General features: G+C 43.0%; 1 protein-coding gene across 1 annotated transcript; it reads left to right on the forward strand.

Annotated features, from left to right (window-relative positions):
* Positions 1 to 3900: 3900 nt before the first annotated feature.
* Positions 3901 to 27541, forward strand: CCT2 (chaperonin containing TCP1 subunit 2). Its single transcript, XM_054026270.1, has 16 exons — positions 3901 to 4043; positions 5738 to 5812; positions 6331 to 6396; positions 6503 to 6614; positions 6908 to 6984; positions 9354 to 9466; positions 10650 to 10852; positions 11910 to 12010; positions 12093 to 12220; positions 15369 to 15472; positions 19328 to 19447; positions 21155 to 21283; positions 21389 to 21492; positions 23938 to 24037; positions 25493 to 25634; positions 27289 to 27541. The coding sequence occupies exons 1-16, from the start codon at positions 4041 to 4043 to the stop codon at positions 27317 to 27319; spliced, it is 1608 nt and encodes a 535-aa protein (XP_053882245.1). The 5' UTR covers positions 3901 to 4040; the 3' UTR covers positions 27320 to 27541.
* Positions 27542 to 27762: the final 221 nt, after the last annotated feature.

Below are 27762 nucleotides of genomic sequence, written 5' to 3' on the forward strand. Positions count from 1 at the left end.
ATGAGCATGGGTGATTAAAGAAAGAAAGGCAGCAGTAGCTGCTTAAACACATTTTCCTTTCTATCTCATACAGCGACTAGCTATACCTAATACAGGCTTTAAAGGTAGTAAAACATGAGGATAAAGTTTTAAGCAGTTGAGTATTCATAAAGAGGTACATGAATAATGCAGGGTTAGTGATAGTGTGGTTTCTTGTGTGCCAAAAATGGCATCAGGCCAAGGCTTGGACACCTAGTTGACAGTCTGGAAAATATAGGGACAGATGGCTGCTTTTCAGCTCTCTTTGTAAGAGACTATGGGTAAGACATTTAAAAAGTGCACTATAGTACTTTAATGAAGATGCTACTACACCCATGTATCAGGGGGTAGCCGTGTTAGTCTGTATCCACAAAAACAACGAGGAGTCCGGTGGTACCTTAAAGACTAACAGATTTATTTGGGCATAAGCTTTCGTGGGTAAAAAGCCCACTTCTTCAGAGTCATGCATGGAGTCATGCATCTGAAGAAGTGGGTTTTTACCCATGAAAGCTTATGCCCAAATAAATCTGTTAGTCTTTAAGGGGCCACCGGACTCCTTGTTGTTTTCCTTTTCTTGTTTTATAATCTAGCGGTTGAGAAGTCCAACATCTACAACATAAAAAGAAAGCTCCCCTCTAGCCTGCCCCCCCCCTACTGATTTGTGTATAGGAACCTCAGCTCTCCATGCTATTACAGTGGCTAAAGCCTGCTGATGCAAGATGAGGTCTTCAATTAGCCTACATAAACTCTTACTATTCCACCTCTGTGCTGGTAAAGTGCCTATATAAACAATTCTTAACAGTAGTGAATAGTGGGGAAGCAGTGTGATGCATTTGCTATTGCAGCATGTAGTTGCAAGAGCCAAAGACTAATGCTATAGTTCCAGTGGCATGTAGAGTACATATGCTCATTGCATGGGTATAAATAGCAGTGTGGAGACAGTGAGCCACTGCTTAGGTGAGTAAAGACACAGAAGCCTTAGCCTATGTACATGTGTATACTGCATGCCTCACCTCTCTATGCTATTTTTAGTACCGTTCCTGTCTTACTGCCTTCCCCTCCCAGAGCCTGTCCCTCTACAGGGAAAGGCTCTGGAAACCCCAATGCCTCCCCGTGCCAGAGCCTTTCACGGCCAGGTCTAGCTACACCCGGCAGCGTGGATGCAGTGGCTAGCTGTCTCCAGAGCCCTTACATGCCCCCGCAAGCGTAGACAAGGCCAAATGCCCCATCCCCATTATCGTACCACTGCCCCTCCTCCAACAAGCTTTTGGGAAAGGGGCTGGGGCCTGCTGCATGGGCCAGGCCCGATTGAGACAGGGAGAAAGGGGGTGGTTGCTGCTGTGTGGGGTCTGCTAGGTTAGAGGTAGTCCCCACTAGGGTGGGCACAATGCTACTGCATTACGGGACAGCCACCAGCTCTTAGCGTGGCAGTGGGCTGTTCCCGCCCTCCCCCCGGTGGCGTTCTGTGGAGTCCAGCATCACCACGGCTCCACGCCCTGTTGCCAACTACATGTAGCAGGAAGTCACCAGAGAAATCCTGAAAAGTCGCTAGATATAGCAGTTTAAGCACTCAAAAGGAGTCAAAAATGTCACTAAACAAAATTTCCAGAGAATTTAACAGAATTTTTACTTTTATATGAAGGCCCAGGTGAGTATAGTTTCAAAATCATTCACAAGCAGCTCAATCATGTTCATAAAATCCATTCCATGCTCTTCTTGCTACATTCTGTTGTACACCAAGTCAACGTCATTATGTCTTAATTGAGCATGTCCTCAGAAGGAATCTCATTCCAGAGGTTCTTGGGTTGAGATCAGTATAATCTGCAGGTGAGAAAAAGAAGGCAATGGACAGCATCGGCAGGTTTGTATAAGTTTTGGGGGTGCCCAGAATAGGTCCAAGTTCCGCACCCCCCACCGCCTGCCTAAAGTTCGGGGAGGAAGTTTGGGTATGGGATGGGTATGGGCTCTGGAAGAGTTGGGGTGCCGGGTGCAGGCTCTGGGCTGGGGCAGGGATTTGGGGGTGCAGGCTCTGGGAGGAAGTTTGGGTGCTGGGTGTAGGCTCTGGCCTGGGACAGAGCATTGGGGTGCGGGAGAGGGTGTGGGGCTGGGCCAGGGATGAGAAGTTTGGGGTGCAGCAGGCAGGCTGCCCCAGGGTTGGGGGCCAGAGAGGAGGACTCTCCTCCCCCCCCCCGCCCTCTCTGCCAGCAGAGGTGAGCTCTGGGGGAGGGCCTTCCCCCCTGGCCTGACACCCAAGGCCCACCAGGCTGCTGCTCTGGAGGTCCAGCCAGGATAAGGCCCCCCCTGGAGTCACCTTGGAGTCATCTGCCAGGGAATGGGGGGGCTTCCCTGCGCCTCCTCTCCTCCTCAGGTGCAGCAGCCACTTCAGCCTGCCCCCAGTGCTACTCGCTTGTAGCTGGCAGCAGCCGGCGTGGGAGCACAGCGTGGAGAAGCAGGGCAGCCACAGATGCTCGGGGGAGAGTCCTGGCCCCGAACATTGGTGGAGACAGGCCCAATGGGCCCTGAATTTGCTGGAGCCCAGGCACCATGGGCCCATACAACTCACTGCCGCTGTTGGTGGAAGCTAATTAAATACTTTGCTAAGGCCAGGTGCACTGTGGAGAGAGCAGCACATTAACCTGGGCCTGTTTTTACCCAAATGTGTTCTTTCTTGCTGCTCTGTAGTAGGTAGCAAACCTTGTGATGCAGGGAAACATGGTTAATGAAGTGGGCAGGGCAGGGGAGGCAGGAGCGCTGCAGGGATGGATGGTGAGATGGGATGATAGAGGGCCATGTTCCCCAATGGAGCAAGGGCCACGCTGCTTTCAGGGATGAAGCCTTTACTACAGGATCAAAGATGGAGTTATCTTGATTTTGGCTCCCTTTTACTCCTTCCTCTGGCTTGACCTGGGCTTAGCTTTCCAGCTGTTTTCAGAAATCAAACCCTATAAGCGGGGGGAATTGGGGAGGGGTCAAGCTAGCAGATTTTTTAAAAATCTTCTTTTTTGGCTCCCTGCAGTGCAGCGCTCAGGTCAGACAAATGCCCTCTTTCCTCTGGCTCTGGGCACTCCCTTTCATTAATCGGTTGGCTCAAATCCAGACTGCAAGAAAGGGAGGCTTAGCTGCAATTAACCCACCTGCCTGATCTAGGCTGCTTTTCCTTGCCTGCAGATTGTAGTGATCTCAGCGCAAGAAGCCCTGGAATGTGATTCCTTCCGAGGCCATGTTCAACTGAGATGTAATGACATTAGGAACAGGAGTACTTGTGGCACCTTAGAGCCTAACAAATTTATTAGAGCATAAGCGTGACCAGTCAGCAAATGTGAAAAATCGGGACGGGGGTAGGGGGTAATAGGAGCCTATATAAGAAAAAGACCAAAAATCAGGACTGTCCCTATAAAATCAGGACTTTGGTCACCCTAAATGACATTGCCATGGTGGGCAACAGAATATAGCCAGAAGAGCACAGAGTGGATCGTATTAACACTATTGAGCTGCTTGTGCCTGAGTTGCTAGATGTGTCACTGGTCACTTTGACATAGGGTGACCAGACAGCAAGTGTGAAAAATCGGGATGGGGGTGGGGGGGTAATGGGAGCCTATATAAGAAAAAGCCCCAAATATCGGGACTGTCCCTATAAAATCGGGACATCTGGTCACCCGACTTTGACACTTATTTTCTCACTAAGGAAACCGAAAAGTCACTACATCTAGTGACAAAGTAGCTAAGTTGGCTCAGCCTCCACCGGACAGGGCAGACACGCCCCCGCCTCCCCCTCAGGGGGTCCCTTTCGCCAGCGTAAGACCACAACTCCCAGAATGCAACATTCAATAGGGCTGAAGCGCTAGGCCGAGGCAGCCCTTCCGCTTCCTGCTGGCAGGGAGCGGCCGCTGTGCTGCGGGAGGCGACGCAACTTCCGGGGGTTGTTGGGAGGTAGCTCGTGGCCTGGGGACGGATCGCGCGGCGGTGACTCTGAGCGGGCGCGAGGCGGTCGGCAGGACGCTGGTAGCAGATTCACCGTCACTATGGTAAGGCTGCGGGCCTGGCCCTGGCCCTGCGGGCCCCGGGGAACGAGCGGCGGGGCGAGGCGAGGCGAGGCGGGCTTGTGCCTGCCCCAGCCCCACATGGGCCGCGCGGAGCTGTGGCTTTCCGCCGTTGCCGCCCGCGGCTCCGGGCCCTGCCCCGCCTTTGTGCGGCGCTGGTGCCGCCCGGCGAGCGGAGCGCTGGCCTAGCCTAGAAGTTTCTAGAGCGGCTTCCCGCGGTGGGCAGCGCCGCAGATTCCTCGCCCGGGGGGGGGCGGCGCCGAGGCCCGTAGCGCTGGGGCTGGCTCGCCATGTGGGGCCGCTGCCCGGCCTGCGTCACTCTGGGGACCATCGCCGCGGGGCCGCCGCTCCATCCCACGGCAGTGGGGGAGGGCCCCGGGGGCTCTGAGGCTGTCGGGTTGGGGCCGATGTCCAACGTGCCTGCTGGCGAGAGGGCTAGTGACAGCTCTGGGACCGGACAGCGGCAGCCGCTCTCCCACGGGGCACCAGGGGATGTGGCTGAGGCAGGCGGCCCTTGGCAGACTCGAGGTTAGGATTTACCTGGGTAACAAGATCATCCACCTCAAACAAGGTAAAATATGTTCAGGGGAGCGAAGTCTGTGTTTCTACACATAAGACTACTAGTAACTGACGGGGACTTGGGAAGAAACTTAGAGTTGGCTCAACCCTATATCAGAACAATCTACTGTGTTAAAAGTTTGCAGTGGTGTAAAATTGAATATACTGTAAATATCCAAACAGGCTAATATCACTGTATCACTTATATTCCCTTTTATCTGGTTCTGAGTTGACTTGAAGCTGCTGAAGAATCCCCAGTTTGTTTCAGAATGCAGCTCAGGGTGTTGTAAAACTTAGTTCTAGTTTGCTGTTGAATTCATGGGGGCCTTGATTAAGTTTAGATTTCTGATTTTAATAGGCTAAAAAATATCAATTACACCACAATAGTAATCAGTGTGGGAAAAGTAAGGAAGTAAAATTGTGATAATGTTAACTTAAAAGTGTCATCTAAGTTTTTATCTTTGTATTCAGTAATTCCGCAAAACTTTGACATGAGTGGCTCCAATTCTCTGCTGGGTGCAGCAGAGCAGTGGAGAAATAAAGGTTCTGGTTTCCCAGTTTTCTGGTGGGCTCACCTCTGCCCTGGTGTAATTAAGAGCTGGCTCCTTTAAACTGTGCCAACTGGTAATGCTCCTCCAGGGCTGTTGGCTAGTGGAGAATAGCTGCATTCACTCCACAAATAGGGGTATTAGAAAGCTAGTTCACTGCCAGCACAGAAGAAATCTCTGCCAGTGAAATCTGGTCAGTTTCCAGACAAATCTCCTTGTCACCTGTGCTCTGCAGGACAGAACAGGGCAGGAAATCTTATATTTGCTCGGGTAGTTCATCTCAGCAAAGTTGGAGACAGCATTTGAGTCCTTTTGTGCCCCTGAGGTAATACATGTCTTTCTAAATTAAGAGGCATTATATAGCATCAGTAAAGTGAAGATTTAAAAAAAAAAAAAATTTAGATAAAAAGTGTGTTAAAGATTAATTCATTAAAATATTCCTGGGAATAGGGGATATTAAGTATTGTAATTCAACAATAACATAAACCATCATTTAATTTCAATTTATGTTTGTGAGGTGTTCTGAAAATGATGTGATAAAGCTAAATTACATTATGATTACTATTATTTCAGGCATCCCTTTCCCTAGCACCTGTGAATATTTTCAAGGCAGGAGCAGATGAAGAAAAAGCAGAGACAGCTCGGTTGGTGAGTTTATTTAAATATCAGCAGAATTGCTAACACCTTCTATAGTTAAGGTTGTCTGACGGCTTTCATTATAAGTAAGGCCCTGTGTAAATCACACTGTCATGGGGGGCATGGAAACCATGAAGAGACTTGAAGTATAATTCTTTGAAGATTTCATCTGTACTGAGAATGCTCCAGCCTAAGTTTGTGGGGATTGAGCAGGAGTTTCCATGGAGTTGCTGCTCCCAGCTTCTGTGGGTCATTGGGGTGCTGGGTACATGAAACTGAGATCGGGCAGACAGAGCAGCATCTCTTGTGCTCTGAGTGACTCCTCTGCTGGCATCAAGGTTATGAGGAGAAGAAGCTGCCTGACTTCCGAGCCGGACTAGGGGCGGGAAAGGGATGGGATATGGTGGTGGAGGGAGTAGATCAGGATAAGTGGTTGTAATTCCTGACTCTGTTATGTTTTAATCTTCAGCTGCTTACTCTTATAAAATAAATGATGAATCCTTGTCTGATCTTGTTCACTTTTATTCCAGTCATCCTTCATTGGTGCTATTGCCATTGGAGACCTGGTTAAGAGCACTCTGGGACCTAAAGGCATGGTAAGATATCTGCAGGCTTTCAGACACCATATTTTTAACGGTCTTTGCAACTGTTAACACTATGAAGTACATGTTCAAGCAGTATCCTAAATCTTGAATCCTGTAGGACAAGATTCTTCTAAGTACTGGAAGAGATGGCACAGTGACAGTAACCAATGATGGTGCAACCATCCTAAAATCTATTGGAGTTGACAACCCAGCTGCCAAAGTTTTGGTTGGTGAGTTTGACTAGATGTTTGTCATTACAATATTTGAAATCTCCTTGTAGGTCAATTATTAAATAGCATTTACTTTATCAAACAAACAACATCCTCTGAGCAAGTTTCTTTCGCTATGTAGCGGGCTGATAATATGACGCTCAGTTATCGCAATTAATCCTGCCCTGTGTTTTTTAAAAATCCTGTTTTTGATTTCCAAACTAGTGTACCCATAATATACAATATTTGTAGTTAGTACTGAGCAGTACAGAATATTTGAATAAATAAACTAACATAGTAGTATTCTCTTTTAGATATGTCGATGGTTCAAGATGATGAGGTTGGTGATGGAACTACATCTGTAACTGTGCTGGCAGCTGAATTACTTAGGGTAATGAAACTTTTGTTTTTAAATATTTTCTACTATATCTGGTATGCGAGTGCTCTGATATCATAGACGGAGTAGGGTGCCGCCAATAGAGTAAGCATTAGTGTATCACTTATCAAATTGTTAAATACGGGAACAAAACTTAAATGCTGTCTGTGCTGCTTCTTGGGGGTATCCAGGGTTGTGAAACACCTTGCTACCTCCTACCCTTAATGTGAGGAAGTCTTGTCTGTGCCTGCTGTGTATCAGTTCCTTAACTTCACCAGTCTCTGGCAACGCAAGTGCTACCTTCCAGGCCTCTGCCAGCCTCACTCTCTCTGTACAGGCGAGCAATAGGCACTCACCAACCCCCAAGTCCTCCAACCATTCCTCTGGAATGCCCACCCCCATTTCAGTTAACATGTGGAGAACTCTGATTTGCTATTCCCAAAGGAGTAGTATTCACCAGCTTACAAGATTCAACTGAGGATCACCACCTTATTTTATACATAGCACTTTACTCAATCATAACGTGCATTCTAGAGCCTAAACTTAACTCACAAGGCCTCTGTGTCCCACATGATAGCTTGCCCCAAGTCTTTTTTCCAGTGCTTCAACCAAGTTGGCTGAGATCCCTGCTTCATAAGATCAAGCCAACTGGTGGCTTGTCCTCACAAATTAAAGGATAACTGGGGGTTCATCTGCACAGGTTACCAGGAAAACCACCCAAAAACAAGTCTGGTTCGTCCAAACCACAAAAAGATCCCACCGAAAAAAAATAGCAAGGGGCTAGCGGTTTGCTCATGGTGCCATGATGCTGAATGGGGCATAGTTCAAGAGGAGGGGGGTGGAGGGGAGAAGCAGTCCCAGAGATGAGTGGGAGGTGCGGGGGGACTGTGGGTGCAACTGCATGAAAATGACCTCCTATCTGCACAAAAACAAACCCAAAGCTGTTTATTATATGCTGTTTACTTCTAAACCGAACAACCTTTGTTGTGTTTTCCTGCAATCCCCACAATCTATTGAGTAACATTTTGCTCAGGCTGTAAATGGGCATCCATTGTGAGCCATACAACACTCAATGCATGTGACCAGGCACACAGAGATAAGCATCTCGTCCTTCCTGCCTGACAGGAGCATGTGGATCATCATCTGATAGCCTGCCTTAACTCTTAGACCTAGATAACTTAACTTTTTCTCACATATTTTCTGTACATACATCTCATAGTTATGACCAGCGTGACACAGGCTATCATAAGAGACCTTGCATACTATTCTTTGGTTGACTAGTATGTAGACACCAGACCCAGAGGATCTCTGAAACCCTTATGTACCCCTGTTCCCTATGCCAGTTGGCATTAAGAGATCCTTGGGTCACACTGTTCTGTTAATAGTTATAGTATTCTAAACAACCGTATTCCTTATCTATTACTAATAACACTTTGAATTATTGCAATTGAAAGGATTTTAAAAATAAACTTGCTTCCCCATTTATGTTGTCTTCCTCACCCAACTGATATGCAAAAAGAAACAATGAAACTGCCTTTTTAATCATATAATCAGTTTCACTTTCTGGCTCTTGCAGTTAGCAGAATGGTACAGTGTTTGATTACAAACACTTCAGGAAAATACTCCTTTTAAATCTTTTTTCCCAGTGAATTAAGAAAAAGGAAACATTTTTGAGAGACTTTGTAAATGATTGTTTTTGCAAGACCTACATTGATTTGGTAGTGCCTGTTTTAACCGGTTAAATGTCATCCTGTGTACTCTGAAGGCTACTGAGCTTTGACTCTCATGAGCTACCTGTGGAGGGAGCTTCAGAGGCAAGGACCTCCTGCTAACAAAGCTCTGCAACAAGGCCTAGAGATTTTAGCTCCAGGAACTGACATCAAGAGCACCTGCCAATCTTAACTGAAATGACAGGGCTTAAGGTGAGAGATGATCTCTTGGGTAGCTGACTTCCAGGCCAACCAGGGCTTTGAAGATTTCTCACCAGCCCCCTGAGTTTCACCCATAAGTGAACAAGAAGCCAATGCAGAGCTTTGAGTAGGTGATACATTTTTAGAATAACTTGCTTGCCCGTTCAAAATATAGCTATGGCTTGCACTAGACAAAGCTTCCAGATGATCTTCAATGTGAATAAAGCACATTAGTTGCTTAGGTAAGAAATACTGGCAGCATGAATGACCACATCTGTATTTGTAGTATTAAAGGGTAAATACATATTTCCTAAATCATTCCTGTTAAGAGTATGCTGATTGTTTTGGCTGTCAGGTGGATTAAGTGTCTCCTTTTGATGTTGAAAAGATTCTAAATTTTCTTACTGAATAAATTGCCTTCCTCACTTCAAATTTGACATTGAAGTAAATTAATTATATGTTTTATGTTAATAGGAGGCAGAAGCATTGATTGCAAAGAAGATTCATCCTCAAACCATCATTGCAGGTTGGAGAGCAGCTACAAAAGCAGCAAGAGAGGCCCTTTTGAAATCTGCAGTGGATCATGGGTTAGTAAATACCTTGCATTTGCAGTAGTAATCTTCTTTGGTTATCCTGATTAATTTCTATGTAAACTGTCACAGATGGGTAGGACAAACTTAAAATATAATATGATATAAGCAATATTTTTTTGAATAGATGTTATCACAATTTTCTTTAGTTAAACTATAAAGGCTTTTCAAAAATAGACAAATTATCTTAAAATACTAAACGATGTCGGTGTTTAACTAGAATATAATTTGCCTTAAATAATTTTCCCTTTCAACAAAATTTGCAGTTTGTTCAGATTTTTCAGTGTATTCTGTAAACTTCTAGAGTGGTAGCCGTGTTAGTCTGTATCAGCAAAAAGAACGAGGAGTACTTGTGGCACCTTACAGACTAACAAATTTATTTGAGCATAAGTGTTCATGGGCTAAAGCCCACTTCATCAGATGCATGCAGTGGAAAATATAGTAGGAAGGGGTGTGTGTGTGTATATGTATGTATGTGTGTATATGTATGTGTATATATATGTGTGTGTGTGTGTGTGTATATATATATATAGCCCACGAATGCTTATGCGCGTGCACACACAACATGAAAAAATGGGGGTTGCCATACCAACTCTAATCAGACTAATCGATTAAGGTGGGCTATTACCAGCAAGAGAAAAAAAACTTTTGTAGTGATAATCAGGATGCCCATTTCAAATAGTAGACAAGAAGGTGTGAGTAACAGTAGGGGGAAAATTAGCATGGGGAAATAGTTTGTGTAATGACTCATCCACTCCCAGTCTTTATTCAAGCCGAATTTAATGGTGTCCATTTTGCAAATTAATTCCAGTTCTGCAGTTTCTCGTTAGTCTGTTTTTGAAGAAATGTATAGGTGAAGTGCGAAGTATCAATAATATATGTATGCAGTAATGCAACAGGCCATATGTGGTTTGTTATCCATTGAGCACGAACTCCTTTTCAAGAGGTGCTTTTATTCAAATTCATATCCTAAGAGGAGAGTGCCTCATGTAGATAGGCATACAGTGAACTATTTGCAAAGTGCAACTATTTTGCGACTCCACATCACTTCAAAAATGTTGAGGAAAAATATATAACAATATATGTAAATCTGAGTGTAGTGGTTGTCAGTCAGTTGAATTGCTTCTTCGGTCCTGTCCGTTTAATTTTATTCACTTGGTTACATTGTGTTTGTTTTTAGTGATGATGAAATAAAGTTCCGTGAAGACTTAATGAACATTGCAGGGACCACGCTGTCCTCAAAACTACTTACTCATCATAAAAATCACTTTACTAAACTAGCAGTGGAAGCTGTTCTTAGACTGAAAGGATCTGGTAATTTGGAAGCTATCCATATTATCAAGAAACTAGGTGGAAGTCTGATAGACTCTTACTTAGATGAAGGTATGTTTTTATTCAGTGACCATGTATTTGAGAGTTGAAATTAATCCTATATGTGAGATATATGCATCTGTCTGTATGTGCTTCAGAAAACATTGCTATAGTATTGGTAGGTGAATCTATACAAATTTTTTGACACACTTTAGAACGGGAGTGGGCAAACTTTTTTTTTTTGTCCCTAGGGCCACATTGGGTACAGAAATTGTATGGAGGGTAGGGAAGGCTGGGGGAGGCTATGCCTCCCCAAACAGTGAGGCATGGCCTGGCCCCTGGCCCCTATCCAGCCCCCTGGAACTCCAATCCAGCTCCCCCTGCTCCCCACCCCTGACTGCCCCCTGGTACTCCCACGTCCTTTCCAAACACCCCTGCTCTCTGCCCCCTGGGACGCCCGTCCTCTATCCAATCCCCCCTGTTCACCTCCTGACTGCCCCCCTTTGGTCACCATCCAACCCTCCCTGCTCTTCCTGCCCCATGTTACCAGTGGGGTGGGGGAAAGAGGGGCTCAGTCCTTTCCCTGTGCGTTTCCCCTGCTCGTTTGGCTGCTCTCCCTGGCAGTTGGGCAGGGCTCGCTTCCTGTCTGGGCGTGGATGCTGGGGACAGGAGCCAAGCATGCTGGAGGGTGGACGGGGGCCCTGGGTTGCTCTGCCCCGTCACCGGTAGCAGGGCCCAGGCCCCTTGACGGCTCCCACTGCTCCCTGCCCCCTGACTGCGCCGCCCTGGAGCACCAGGTCTGGCGGCGCTATAGCCATGCCGCCCGGCCAGAGCTCAGCCCCACAGCCTAGGCGCTGGGGGAACTGTGACTGCGAGGGAGGGGAACAGAAGAGGAGGGGCCAGGGGCTAGCCTTCACCCTGCTCACCGCGCTGCCAGGGAGTTGGACTGGCTCCTCTGCAAGCCTGTCCTGATTCCACTCCCTGGCAGGAGCTCGGGAGCCAGAGGGAGGGGTCCTGCGGGCCGGATGTGGCCCACGGGCCATAGTTTGCCCCCCTCTGCTTTAGAATAATAGTCCTTTTCCCATTTTCAGGCCTGCTGAGTTTTTTACTACTTTCTCTTTCACTACAGGCTTTCTACTAGATAAAAAGATTGGCGTCAACCAGCCAAAAAGAATTGAAAATGCAAAGATACTTATTGCAAACACTGGTATGGATACAGATAAAATTAAGGTAGGTGATTAATATAATAGAAGTGGTCTTTATAAATTGAGTTACATTTCAAATAAATCTTACATCTTTGTTTTTAATTTAGGTGTTTGGCTCTCGTGTAAGAGTGGATTCGACAGCAAAGGTAGCAGAAATAGAACAAGCAGAAAAAGAAAAAATGAAAGAGAAGGTTGAACGTATTCTTAAGCATGGAATAAACTGCTTTATTAACAGGTATGTATTTATTGTGGAAGGAATAAGGTATGTGACTGTCCCCCACTCGTTCTCTATTATTAAAAGCTTGCTGCTTCATAACTTTTTTAAGACCCAGCTCTCTCTACCCACACACATAAGAATCATCCAGCCATTTATTGTTAGACTTCTTATTTATTATAACGTCTTCACTGAGTCCAATATCACTCCTTGCCCACCCCGTTCCACTCCATGCAAAACACAATTGGTAAGTAATTTCCTTACCTGTCATTCTGACTGCGCCATGCCCCCTACCTTTTAAATCCTTCCATTCGCTCTCCCTTGTTGCTTGCATGATGTTGAAGCTGCTTGTGATTGAGTACAAGAATCTATTTATATCTACCTCATATCTTCTGAATTGTCTTTGGCCCAGATCCTCAAAGCTATTTAGGCACCTAACTCCCGTGACACCTCTTGTGACTGGTACTCCAGCTCTCTGTGTAGCGTTCCATGCCATTTGCTACATATAGAACACCTTTTCTGAGCTGGTCTGCAGAGCCGCTGCCGCCGCCTTTTTAAACATTCCTTAAGATCTACTTCTTTTGTGATACCTACAATAAACAACTGACTATAAGTTGATCTCTTTATTTATCCATCTCATATACTTATCACTGAGGACTTGCCATTTGTAGGCTGTGATCTTTTGAATAGTAAAACCGATGAGGCTGTACTCTTGCTGAAAGACTCACAAGCAACTCAAAGATCTCTGAGTCTATATGCCTGTACCAAGAAGGAATCAGGCTAGACCATAAATGTAGTCTAAGCAGAGGTACCAAAGGAAGACACTCTGCCTTCCCTTCATTGGCTACTCACCCTGCGGCTACATCAAGGCAGTTAATTGACATCTTGGTTAAGAGTAGTTTACAACATCTGGAGGATCTTTACTCATCCTGCCCATCCCTAAGGGGTAGGGTATTCTATACAATTTCAGTCTCCCTACCTCCCACCCTCCTTCCCCATCCCTTTTTCAGGGACTTCTCTCACGAAAGACAGTTAAGTCTGAAGAAAAAACAGGACTGGTGCCCAATTCTAGACTTTCTCTGGTGCTTCAGATAGCCTCTCTAATCCCTTCCTTAGATCTCAAGGACTGGCTTGCAGCTCTTGAGCTGCAAGATGCCTCTTTTCATATAACAATCCATTCAACTCATAGGAAATGTCTGAGATTCCAAGTGATAAATTCCCACTATCAATACAGAGTTCTGCCATTCCAACTATCAACAGTGCTAAAGGTCCTCAGCCGCCTGGCTGTGGTAATGGCAGCTCACATGAAAAAGTAAGGAATCATTTGAGTGAAATCAACACATGTAAGTGACTCCGTTGACCTGATTCTTGAGCTGTTCACTATCCTGCTGGCTCCAGCTTGGCCAATGAAGTTTTCATTATCAGACCTGCAAAATCTATCTACTCATCTGAAGTTTTCATTATCAGACCTGCAAAATCTATCTACTCATCCTCTGATACTTATCTCTTCTTCCAGACATAATCTCCCAGAACCAGGGACAGGTTCTCCATCTGGACCCAGCTTTGTTGTCCCTGACAGTGTGGATACTGACTACCTAAACATGACTTAAGAGGAGCTATTCTGCTGAGGTCCAGAATATACCAATTCATGAATAGAAAAGACTGCTAGGTTTACTCATTCAGCCAAGTGGAAAAGATTCTCTCTTTGGGTCCAACAATGCCAATTCTCTCCCTTAGACTCAGATATTGCTATTTTGGGCCACCTCTTTTTGCTGAAGAACTCAGGGCTATCTTATCAGCTCAGTAAGCGTTCACTTGGCAGCATTATCAGCCAACCATCTCTCCCATGCAGGGTCATGTGTTGTTCTCCCATCTGATGATAGCTAGATTCCTTAAGGCCTTATGTGGATGTGTTTCCCCTCAGTCAGGGAGTCGTCTCCTCCTTTAATATAGTGGAGGTGGGATTGATATAATGGCTCTACCTTTTGAGACTCTGTTGACCTGCTCACTTTACCATTTGTTTATGAACACAGCCTTCTTGGTGGCAATATGTGACTAAAGGAGAAATTCAGGCACTTATAGCTAATCTGTGTACACTACATTCCATAAGGACAGCGTGACCCTTAGGCCTTACCTGAAATTCTTGCGGAAAGTAGACTCACGCTTCCATCTAAATAAAGTGATCCATCTGCCTGTCTTTTTTCCAAAACCCCACTCTAACCAAGGGCAAGCCAAGCTACACTCGCTAGATGTACTTAGGGCACTGTCGTTCTGTCTAGACACAACTAAACTTTTCAAGAATTCCCCAGACTATGTGTACATTTGCAGATAGGATGAAGGGTAAGGCAGTATTTGCTCAGAGGTTATCTAACTGGATTCACAGTTGCACTAGGCCATGCTATGAAACAGCCAGACAAGATCTACCAGTAAAGATTGGAGCCCATGCCAGGTCCTAGCTACTGTGTACCAACCTGAGACCTATAGGGCAGTTGCATGTGCTTGGTGCACATTTATACAACATTACTCCCTTGTAGAAGTATCAAGAACTGATGCGTGCTTTGGCAGACCTGTTCTGTGGTAGGTGTTCAGATACTTACATCACCCACCTATGCTCCAGGTTACTGCTCTTGAGTCACCAGAAGTGGAATACATACAACCTGCTCTCCTTTCCTGTACTACAGAACCTTATGCGAATTGGATTCTGTATTGGGGAAGGAACTCAGGATATTTGGGACCACTCTTCCCTTTATTCCCTTGGGTGGGGGATTATGAGGACAACTACAGTGCAGGCGCAGTCCCAACAGACACAGCCAAGATAATCTGAATTTGAGCCTTTGGGTATACGTGCACCAGAAGTGGAATATATCTTGATAACCGATTTTAAAGAACCACAGTTAGAAAAACAAGTTACTTTACAGTGTCTTAGTTTCCAGTTACGCCCCTAGAATTTGTCTGACTCTTCATGCTTTGTGCAGGGACATTTTCTCCATGTTTGGGAAGTGCCTCGCACACTGAGTGCTTTTGCAATCGAAAGTCTAAATAATAATTGCATTCAAAATCCATTTCTGTTCATGTTGAGAAGCAGGTTTATTTCTGTGGCTATCATGTAATTTTGATGAAAGATGCAGTCTTTCGATAGCATGAATATGTGTGTGTGCTTCAATTGTAGGCAACTGATTTATAACTATCCCGAACAGCTGTTTGGTGCTGCTGGTGTTATGGCTATTGAACATGCAGACTTTGCAGGAGTAGAACGTCTGGCTCTTGTTACAGGTATAGAGAAGAGTGTTGCATCATAGAAATATGTTCTGAGTGTTAACATATCAGTAATTAATTTTCTGCTAAATGTTAATGTGTGATTCCATAGTTGATACAACTTGCCTTTAACTTTTCATTTTAAGAAAAGCCGTTAATGTAAAAAGCGGTGGAGTTATATGAACATATTTTACTTGGGGGGGGTGGGGGGTGGGGGAGTTAAATACAAAAAAACCCCTGAAGATCTTTCTCTCAATGTAAAATCTGCCCAAAAGTAATTACTATTTTATCAGGGATGAAACCTCGTGCTCTTGGTGTCCCTAAACCTCTGTCTGCCAGAAGCTGGGACTGGACAATAGCATGATGGATCACTCAATAATTGCCCTGTTCTGTTTATTCCCTCTGAAGCATCTGGCACTTGGCCACTGTCAGAAGAGGGGATACTGAGGTAGATTGAGCATTGTTCTGACCCAGTATGGCCATTCTTATGTTTTTGATGGCTTTTGGCCTCTAAAATAAATTGTTTTGCTAATGGCCAGCTATCTACGTCCCAGTGAGTACTATTGTCAGCAGAGAAGAGATGGAAACTGAGCTGAACTATCTTCGATTTACTCTGCTTTAAATTTAAACTTACTGTTGTCATTTGGCACTAGCTCATGAGCCCTGCATTATCATAGCATGCTGATAAATGTACTTTTTTAGGCTTTTCAGGTTTGATAGGGATCAGACTTTATTTTAAAGGTTATCTGTAAATAACTTTAAAAAAAAATCTTCAGAATTATGTTTTTGGTACCCTAAGTAACCAATATAGAATGTCTGAAAGAAATGTGGGATAGGTCTGCTGCAGATAGGCCTTGCTAGGTATAGCATTGTTTGGTTTTTGGGAAGTATAAGTAGTCTAGTTACAATAGTATGTAAAATAAATTAAATATCCCAACAGAAGTATGATTAAGATTGTATTGTTTAAAGATCATATAGGTTTGTAGGTAGTGATCATACTGTAGCTCTATATCACTCGCTTAGCATTCTATAGAAGAGTGGTACGATAGTCTAAAAAGAGCTACACTCATGTTAGTCAAGCATTAGAGTGAAATAAATAGTTGGGTACTGGATATGTTTTTCATGTAGCAGATCAATCAAATAATTGGATTTAATTCAAAATTTAAAGTAATACAGTCGTGTCTTTATCAGATCTCACAGTGCTTTTCAGAGGTGAAACAAACATATACTTCTATGCATCCGAAGAAGTGGGCTGTAGTCCATGAAAGCTTATGCTCTAATAAATTTGTTAGTCTCTAAGGTGCCACAAGTACTCCTGTTCTTTTTGCATATACTTCTAGACTCTGTTCTTAATATTTTGGTGCCAGGAGTCTGGAGTTTCACAATATATAGTGTTGAATTTCCCAAATTCTTCAAAGCTGAGCCTCTGCTTCAGGAAAATGAAACCAGTTGCATCCTACCATGTAGTGATAAAGCCCTTCATGTTTTAATGTATACATCTTCCTGACTCCTGTGCCCTCCACGTTCTTTGGGAAGTGGTGGAAACTTTGTCACCTTTCTTACATGGTTTGAGCAGTGAAGTATCAACATTAATTGTCATCATTGGCATCTGAGTTAGCACCCATTGAAAAGGATGGAACAGTCCAAGCCTTGAAGGTATTGTTTCAGGTTCTCTGTAAACTCAAACTTCTTTGCATTGGTTTCAGTTTAACAGTTTGACGTTGTTGTTACTAAAGGGAAAAGGTGTATTCTCAGCTCAAGCTAGCTGACTAGTTATCTAACAAGGTGAAATCCTAGTGAAGACGAGACAGTTTGTAGCATTCGCGTGAGTTAGCAGGTCAAGTTAAAGATTATGGGGAGCCTAATCTTTAACTTGACCACCTAACTTGTATGTAAAAACTACAAACTGCCTTGTCTTCACTAGGATTTTACATCATGTTAGATAACTCCAGTTAGACCCCCCACACACACACACCTTTTTTTTTTTTCTTCCCTTAGTGAAAACACACACCCTTTAAAGACTGACTTTATGACTATAAAGTAAGTCTAGATTTAAAAAAAAAAAAACATGAAAGTGGAGACTCTGGGAATCAACTGAGATATACAGTCCTGCCACCAATTTTAGGAAACATTGGTGTAGTGTTACTATTAGTAGCTAAAGGAAGCTTCAGATCTTCCAAGACTTGACCTAGATCAGGGGTTGGCAACCTACAGCACGTGTGCCAAACATGGCACGCAAGCCGATTTTGAGTGACACACAGCTCCCTGCCGCGGTCCCGGCCCCCAGCCCCCCCCGCCCACTGCTCTCCCCTGTGGGGGCAGGAGGCAGAAGCTTGGTTCTGCAGCAGCCAAGCTTCCCCCATCCCCCTCTTCTTCCCCCAGCATGGTGCTTTCTGGCCCCTCCTCCTCTCCTTCCCTGCGCCAATCAGCTGATGGCCCTAGCGAGGGGGAGGGGGGAAGAGTGGCAGCATGCACACAGCTCCATAGAGGATACAGAGAGAGGTAGGGAGGGAGCCCGGGGGAAGGGGGTAGAACGGGGCATATCCCTTCCAGTCCCCTGCCATGAGCCGCTCAGGGCAGGGGCTGGGAGCACCCATACGAGCCGAGCATCCCAGCCCTCTGCCCTGCACCCCCACACCCCCCAGCCCTCTGCCCTGAACCCCCCCACCCCAATACACCCCCAGCCTTCTGCCCTGAACCCCCTCCTCCAGCCCTCTGCCCTGACCCCTGAAACACCACTCCCCCTCCCCCCCAGGTCTGGGGTCCCTGCCGCAGGCCCTTAGCCCGCTGCTGGCCTAGGTGAACAGAACCCCAGGCTGGCAGCGAGCTGAGCAGGCTGGTGCGGTAAGATCAGCATTTTAATTTAATTTTAAATGATGCTTCTTAAACATTTTGAAAACCTTGTTTACTTTACATACAATAGTTTAGTTATATAATATAGACTTATAGAAAGAGACCTTCTAAAAACGTTAAAATGTATTACCGGCACACACAACCTTAAATTAGAGTGAATAAATGAAGACTCAGCACATCGCTTCTGAAAGGTTGCCGACCCCTGACCTAGATGTTACCCAGGGTTCTTTCAACCAAGAGCTTTGGGTTGAAACTTTTACTCTGTGCAAGCTGGTGTCAGAATATAAATCAGGGGAGACACGGCCGTCCGACCAATAGATGGCTGGCACAAACAGGACAATACAAGAGTGCTTTCACTTAAAGCTATACTTTACTTAGTCTCAAGCACTTACATACGTCCACAGATTAGTAAAACACCCCCAACCCTGGATTATTACCAAAGCTGAGTTTGGCTCTAGAGTGAAACAGTAGCAGGATTCCGGTGGCCAAATCTTCAGTCTGCTGGTGGGGACCGCAAGATGTATCCAGAGGGAGAGTCCAAGAAGAGTCCCCAAACAAGTCCAACTATCTCAACCTTTTTTCCCCTTATTTATACATTAGTAATAGAATGACATGTCCCTTAAAGAAAACTTGTAAAGTAAGCAGTTTCAATGGTCAAGCAAGAGGTTCCTTCTGATTATTCATTAACCAGGTGTGGGCTTTCCCAGAGTTTGCAGCCTTGAGACCCCAATAGACATTCCTGGGGCACATCCTGCTCTTTTAAAATGCATGTATCAGCAATTTCAACACAATTCTTATCAGGAAGGACGCGGGGTCAAGCTGCCCTTTCTGTGGCACCCCAAACCCCCTCCCCTTCTGCCTTGGTCAAGCTGAGACTACTGAATGGCCAATTTAGTTTTCTGACTAGGCTGCCTTTAACAATAAGCCATAGTGGTTTCAGGCTCTTTACTGGTTTGCCAAAGTCTCCCCGTAAATAGACTGTAACCAAACAAGTAGTTTAACATGAACTTACATTCATAGGTGGTGAAATTGCCTCAACCTTTGATCATCCAGAGCTGGTAAAACTAGGAAGTTGCAAGCTTATTGAAGAAGTTATGATTGGAGAAGATAAGCTCATTCATTTCTCTGGTGTAGCTATGGGTAAGTGTTTTACCATTAACCAACCATTATAATTTCATTCATCAATCACTAGGGCCCATCCAATTTCACAGCTATGAAAAATGCATCACGGACCATGAAATCTGGTCTCTGGTGTGCTTTCACCCATACTATACAGATTTCACAGCGGAACCCAACGTTTCTCAAACTGGAGGTCCTGACTCAAAAGGGGGTTGCGAGGGGGTGTGTGTGTGTGTGTGTGTGAAGGTTCTTGTAGGGGAGTCATGGTATTACCACCCTTACTTCTGCGCTACCTTCAGAGGTGGGTGGATAGAAAGTGCTGGCTGCTGGCCAGGCATCCAGCTCTGAAGGCAGAGTCCTGCCAGCAGCAGTGCAGAAGTAAGGGTGGCAATACCATACTATGCCATCCTTACTTCTGTGATGTTTCCTTCAGAGCTGGGTGGCCAGCAAGTAGCAGCTGCTGACCAAGGACCCAGCTCTGAAGGCAGCAGTGCAGAAGTAAGGGTGGCAGTACCATACCATGTCATCCTTCCTTCTGCGCTGCTGCTGGCAGTGGCATTGTCTTCAGAGCTGGGCTCCCAGCCAGCAGCTGCTGCTCTCCGGCTGCCCAGCTCTGAAGGGAGCGCTGCTTCCAGCAGCAACGTAGAAGTAAAGGTGACAATACCGCAGTCCCCCTACAATAACCTTGCAAACCCCTCCCTCCCCCCTTTTGGGTCAGTATTCATTCCTACAGTTACAACACAGGGAAATTTCAGATTTAAATATTTGAATTACAATTTTAAAAATTCTATGACTGAAGTTGACCAAAATGGCATGTGAATTTGGTAGGGCCCTATTTATCACTAACCATTATATTTAAACTGTTCATTAAGTGGTTGTCATTAGAATAGATACTTTAGATACACCATGTGACAAGTAACATTTCGTCTTTAAAAGCTTGGCCAGCACTAAGGCCCTGGTCCTGCAAAGATATGTACATAGGTTTAATTTTACTGAATTGTGTTATGTACATTCATAAGTGTTCGCAAGATTGGGACCTAAGACTGTGTCCCCACCCCCCCTTTTGGTAAATAAAACAGTGGTGAGGCAAGTGGCAACCTGTTAGCAGGAATCTTCTAGAATAGATTTCAGTAACTTTCATTAACCAGAAAGTGCCAATACTTCTGATCTATATGTAGTTTATTAAATTATTTCTTTGCTATCTGATGCTTCTAAGTTAACTATTTATTTTGTGAAGAAATACTGCATATTCTGTAGTAGGACATGGATGAAAATGGCATGGTTAATGGAGTTCATTAGAAATTTTCATTTGTACTTTGCAACAGAGGGTCCTGTGGCACCTTTAAAACTAACAGAAGTATTGGAGCATAAGCTTTTGTGGGTGAATGCCCACTTCATCAGGTGCAAGACTTGCGTCTGATGAAGTGGGCATTCACCCACGAAAGCTTATGCTCCAATACTTCTGTTAGTCTTAAAGGTGCCACAGGACCCTCTGTTGCAAAGTACAGATTCAGACTAACACGGCTACCTCTGACATTTTTACTTTGACATGCCCACTGCTGCATTTTTTTCTAATAATTTAAACTTGTCCATGGTGATGTCAGTAAAACTAGCATAAATGCTTTTGAGACTTTGTTTTTCATTCTGTCAAAGCTATTCTGTCAAAATTTTGTTGATGTTCTCTTGGCTATATTCTTAGCTCTTTGTTTTTGCTGTTTTTGACCTTAGGTGAAGCTTGCACCATAGTGCTGCGTGGAGCAACACAGCAGATTATAGATGAAGCCGAAAGGTCTTTGCATGATGCTCTGTGTGTCCTTGCCCAAACTGTGAAAGATACAAGAACTGTCTATGGTGGAGGTGAATATTCAAGTTATCTTTTACATTTTCTTTTCAACACAATGTGTGAGTTCTTGTTGTCAGTCAAGGCAGGTTGTAAGGTACTTACATTCTTTTAATATACAGGTTGCTCAGAGATGCTGATGGCTAATGCTGTCACAGAGGTTGCCAACAGAACACCAGGCAAAGAATCAGTTGCAATGGAGTCTTTTGCGAAGGCCTTGAGAATGGTAAGTTAATGTACTTCTTCAAATAGTGTCCCTATGGGTGCTCCGCTGTAGGTGCACTTGCGTCCCTGCGCTGCCGATTGGAGAACTTTGGTAGCAATGTCTGTTTGGCCAGCACATGCACTGTCCCCCACCCTGGTGCATTCCTTCTCCCCTCCTCCTGTCCCCTCCCATGCTCGGTTTGGAGCCCGGGCTCTGGGACTTGAGCCTGGAAGTCTACACAGCAGTGAAACAGCCCTGCAGCCCAAGCCCCACGAGCTGGAATCGGCTGGCGTGGGCCAGCTATGAGTTTTTCTTTAGCTGTGTAGATATACCCTAAGACTAAAGGTAGAAGAGAGCAATAGAACAGGCAGCAAACATGGGTTTGTTATACCAATAAAAACTAGCAGGATCTTATTAAAGGGGACAAGATAAAGATGCCACATTTATTATGATAACAATTTGATTTATGACCAATAACTAATATCTTAATCCTTATACACACACATTATACCTAATACACACACACACCCCCATCAGATGTTCTGCAGCTGCTGCATAGTTCGTAGCTTATGGCGGCTAACTGGCCAAGAAAGCCGGGCACAAGGACGAGCTGGGTCTCTGTTGGGCATGCACCGATGCCCTTCCATGTTGGCAACAGAATGTTACCCTCCTCCAAAGTTTTCCATCTTACCCATCCTTTTTGTAGGCTTTAGTTTGAATCCAGAGTCTATAGGTCTTGCTGTGTCACGCTTTTGGTGATTGATCACTCGTCAATTGCAGACATGACTTTCAGCCTGGGACCTGGCTTTGATCTTCCTTCTATTGTACCTTTTCTTTTTAGGGTGGATTCTTCTTACTTTGTTAGGGCTCTTGTCTGCATCTTCAGCCGTTGGTGTTTGAACTCTATTTAATCAGGACAGGCTGGGGCTGGAGGTTGATTCCATCATCCATACATACCTCATTCACACATCTAAACTAAACTAATAAGATTACAGCAGGGTTTGCAAAAATGAAGGTTGCAGCAAGCCCTTACCAAATGGAGTAAACGTTTTAAAATGGGGTTTGAATTACAATATGGCAAACAGTGAACAGAAGTTACACTGTAGGCAAGTGTAATAAATGGTGAACAGAAGTTACAATACTGAAACAGTGCAAGTCTCAGTGATTTAAGCAGGAATTGGATTGATAGTGAAACATACAAAGGCAGCTGACTGAACAGCTATGGCTCTTAACAAGCATCTTAACTGTTAATTAGCCAGTTATTGGGGTAACCGGTTTTATGAATGAATATTGTTTCATTCATAAAACTTTACTTATGAAGTTACATTAATAAAGAGAACAATTAAAAACAATTTCATTCATCAGTTCTACAGGTTCCAGCAGATTTAGGTGGCTGATTCAGGGAGATTACTGTAATGTTTTAATAGAAAAAAATCTCTAGCACTGTCTGAACTTCCCTACATAAAATCTTAGAAAATATTTGTTTCAGCTTGTGAAAAATGAGACACCACTATGGAAAAGTGAATACAATACACATTAACTGCTAACCTCACTTATATTGGAACACAGAGTTGGGAAAGCCTGACTTCCAGTAGCAACATTTTAAACTAGGGAAAACATCTTTTTCAGAAAGTAATGTTTAATTTAGAGAATACTATCTCTTTAATGACCATACACAGTTTGCTCTAGCATCACTTAGACTGACATGTGTTGAGTAGAAGACTCTTCTGTTGATAAATGCTCATCAGCAAGTTTACATTCTTAAAATGGAACAAGTGCCACAAAACCATTTTGAAATGATTAATGAGAAAATGTACTCTTGTGTTCATGTGTTAAATTGAAGGAAAAACCAACTAAAATATTGTAGCTAGCATTCCCTCTAGTACTGCTTACAAAGATCTCAAGCCTGAGGGAATAGCATTCTCATAATAAATATTTTGGTCTATTTTTTTCCAATTTCTTTTATTGAAATATGTACCTTTAATATAAATTAATAGGGTATTTTTTAAAGAGCTGCTTAATATCTATTTCAGAGTTAAGGTTGCAGTTTTAGACCTTTTCTAAGCTATATTTTCAACCAGTCTAAACACCTCCTTTTGGCCAGCAAATTTGCATGTGTATTCTCAGTGTAGAGAATTATTTTACACACATCACAGGAAATCACTGCAAACCATTTTAGTTGCAGATAAATATTTTGTTTCAAATGGTCATATAGTGTAACTTTACATATCTATAAATTAATGAAAAACATTTGTTGACAATCTCAACTGGTGAATTGCTGCTTGTATATGTTTTTTTTGTGACTATGCCTTTCTCTTTCACAGATGTTTTTGTAACTGAAGAGTAAACAAGCAATCTTAAGTTTGTATAGAGTTGTTGCAGTAGGGTTATTTTGTTTTTGCTTTTTATTTGTTTGAGAATTTAAAACATCCTCTGATCTGTTGTCATGCATATTTATTCTTTTAGATCCCAACCATTATAGCTGATAATGCTGGTTATGACAGTGCAGATCTGGTGTCTCAGCTCAGAGCTGCTCACAGTGAAGGGAAAACAACTTATGGACTTGGTGAGAAATTTGATAGCATGTGAACTGTATTGAAATTTTTTGTCCTTTTTTATGGTTTGGAATATATGCCTTTGCATTGTTGTGACTTTCTTGCCTTGACTTTATCACAAAGTCCAGTGTTTATTGCATCACAAACAAAATAAATAGAATTTAAAGTAGAATCTTAACACAGTAGCATGAAAAGTAGTCACACCTATTTATATCAATAGATGTCCAATTGAATGGACGTGAATCATGGTTTCAAATGATGAATGAAAGTACTAGCTTTTTTCCTGTACTGTCTTAACATGTAATTGCCCTGGTCCTCTGTGATAATTATACTAGGAGACAAGTTCATGGTTTGTTCATGACCATTTGGAATACAGATGGCTATATGGCTATAAGGTATTCTTTTATCTTTCTGGTTAAAGTATAAGCATCACATCAGTGAGTGTTAATGCTGTGATTCAATCAAGATTGAGTAGCAGCATTAGGAAGTGACAGTAAATAGATGCAGAATTTGAAACAAAGTGATAAATGACATAAGCTCCACTTGAAAAGCTCCACTTTGACATGGTTGTAATGGCAAGAATGGTTATAGTAAAGAACTTACTACTTCCAGTTCAAATACAGAAGACTACACTTATTCTATAATATGTAAATGGTATCTTCAAGTTCTTAGTTAATAGTGCAAAAGTTAGTAAATATATCCTGAAAATTAAACATATTAATATCCTCATGCATGTATTTGCATATCAATTACATACACATGCATAGAAAGAAAACATGGTATTCATGATGATGTGATGTAAGTTTTATTGGCTTGAGTTTGGGATAATTGGTTCAATGTGGATGCCCACTTTGAAATGGGGGCAAATCAAAGCACACTGTGGCAGTGTAGTGTGAGGTAGGCTTACACCCTAGCTTGTCACAAACTAACCAAATACACAAGCCCTCAATAACAGCTTGTATGTACTTACTGTATCATGACTTTAAGACCACCATATTGCAGCTCTGTAGGACATTTCATAATGGAAGCTTCATACCATTGGAAAGGGGATATTCACAGCTTCCCAAGGGAACCTAGCACTCTCTTCTAGCCCAGGAACATCCCAAGATGGTGAATTTTGGCGTTGACATTTCTGTATGTAGGAAATCTATTTTAGGTCACTTGTGGAGATATTTTACATCCTCTCCCTTTTAGCCCTGCATAGTTGGACTCAGTCATTAAAGCACTCGGCTTTACAGGTGGAGGGATAAAGGTAATAAGTATTGACCCTTTTCTTTAAAATACATAATTTCTAAAATCGTTTTTCTGTAGAATATATGACATATGGATAATACGTGGTTGAGATGTAATCTTTTTATCCACACTTGATTTAGATAGCTTTATGGATAATGCAGGTTAACAAGATTTTCCTTTATTTAAAAAAAAAAAAAAAAAACCCTTCTGGCAAAGTATCTTTCTTTTTAAAGATATGAAGGATGGTGTCATTGGAGACATGGCAACCCTGGGAATAACTGAAAGCTTCCAAGTCAAGAGACAAGTTCTGCTGAGTGCAGCTGAAGCAGCAGAAATGATTATTCGTGTGGATGACATTATTAAAGCAGCACCAAGGTATTCTAAACTCTGAATCGAAGTTTAGTGTTCTAGTTATACCATTAAAGAGAACCCTTCATTTCAAGCTAAATATTTTCATTTTTTTTTTTCCTTCCTGGTAACAAAGCTATTTTTGGTTCTACTCTAACATTTTAGTATTTCCACAATTAGTTTGCAATAGCAGAAATAATTGACCCTCCAAAGTCATTGTGATGTTTAAATTAGTCTGTTCAAGCATCATCTAGTTAATGAAAATCGGTAGTTGTGACACAGCGTTTGATCAGAACATGCAGAACTAAACTCTGAGTTCATTGGAGAAATATGTTGTTTGTGGAGAAAAATGGGGAAGGCAGTTTTTGATTCTCTCCATTGTTAAGAAACCCTAAAAGCTAAAATTGTAGCTGGATGCCCATAATGTATCTGAAATTGAATCTGCTACTGCTTGTTGCTGTCTGTTTACTATTATTTTGTCTACTTCGGTTGCTGATTGGTAGATGAACTTTACTCCTAGCGCACCAATCTTAATGTGTAACCCACATTTCTTCATGTCATTGCCCGCATGGATTCCACTCTTGGGCACGTGCAAACCAAGAATGGAATCCATGTGGATGATACATCTCTAAGAACTACAGTTACTGTAAAGTAAGTAACACTATTCTTTGGATGATTCAGATGCTGTAACTTAGAGCATGTTGACATCTGTGTACCTGGAAATATTCTACAATTTTGTACGCCACCTTGAAGAGTCACTGCATATAGTTCGTGGCAAAAGATAGTTCTTTCCCCAGTTAAATCAAGTCCTGCACTGGAGGAATTTATTGGAAATAAAATGACTGCTAATGAAGAATCCCCCATTGTTCCTTACTAGTAAAATTAATCCCTGTGGCAACAGCCTTGCAAAACTAATTTGGTGTTATCTAAAAGGTTTTGGTGAGACAAAGGGCTTATGTAAGCCTTCACCACATTGGTGAATTTCAGCCTTAATTTTAACTTTGTAAAAACAGATGTTAGAAAATGTTAGTGGATTGTCATGGGAAAAGTTAATAGTGGGGTGCCACAAGTCTCTGCTAGAACTGTTGTGTGTGAATGATGTGGAAAAGGGAATGAACAGGGGGGTGACAAAATTTGCAGGTAACACAATTTGCCATTGTTAACCAAATCCATAGAGGATTCTGAGAAACTTCAGAAGGAAATAACCAAAGTTAGGTGAATGGGCAACATGAATATTGTTGATAAATATGAATAATGCATATTGGAGGGGAAAATTTGAACTTCTTATGCACATTACTGAATTTTAAATTAGCCATCAGCTGGGAAAGATTTAAAAAGTTGAATTTTTGTATGTACATAAATATCCAGTTACATTAGTAAAATTACTACTTAAAGTTTTAGAAGGGGTATAAAATCTAATGCTTTGGGTCTCAACTGAGTTTCTAACTATTAAGAGAAGACTCTTACTGGACAGATTATCCCTACCAGCTTATCATTAGGTTGCTTGCACCTTCTCAGGAAGCATGTGGTGCTGGGTACTGTCAGAGACAAGATACTGGATTTGAGGGAAATAATTGGCATTGAATTTACAGTAGTGTGGAAAACTTAAGTTACTTTAAAAAATGTCTGCTGGTCTTCAAGGAGAAGATACCATTCTAAATCATGTTGATTTTTCTTTCAGGAAACGTGTACCAGACAATCGTCCATGTTAACTGTTCAACCCATAAGGATGTGTGGACCAGATCTCTCCAAGTACTTAAAAAAACAAACAAAAAAGCCTCCTGAGAGGTTATGGAACAGAAACTTAAAGTAAAAGAGTGTATTCATTACTGGCATGTCATTGTTACATTTTTCTGCAGAATTAACTTATTTTGTTTTTGTGCTTTAAAAAAGGCATTTTACATCCAAATAAAACATGGGTTGTATGAAACATCTATATTCCTTCTGTTCCTTTCCGAGTTCCCTCAATAGATCCCTGAAATAAAGTTTCAAATTCATATCTGAGGGTTTTCTTCTTGGTAAAGAATGAGTAAGTGTGATCTTGATATATAGAGGGAATTGCAGTGGACTTTCTCAGCATCCGGAGCAGAGAAATATTTAATATGGATACAAATGACCTCTCACAGTGGAAGTTACATTACTACTTTAGCTTGAA

Source organism: Malaclemys terrapin, chromosome 1 (genome assembly GCF_027887155.1).
Source record: "Malaclemys terrapin pileata isolate rMalTer1 chromosome 1, rMalTer1.hap1, whole genome shotgun sequence".
NCBI lineage: Eukaryota > Metazoa > Chordata > Testudines > Emydidae > Malaclemys > Malaclemys terrapin.

Excerpts from the sequence above, each read along its gene's own strand:
- CCT2 (XM_054026270.1), top strand. Across the intron at positions 5,813-6,330 it reads AAGCAGAGACAGCTCGGTTG|TCATCCTTCATTGGTGCTAT; the intron begins GTGAGTTTATTT and ends CTTTTATTCCAG. Across the intron at positions 6,615-6,907 it reads AGCTGCCAAAGTTTTGGTTG|ATATGTCGATGGTTCAAGAT; the intron begins GTGAGTTTGACT and ends ATTCTCTTTTAG.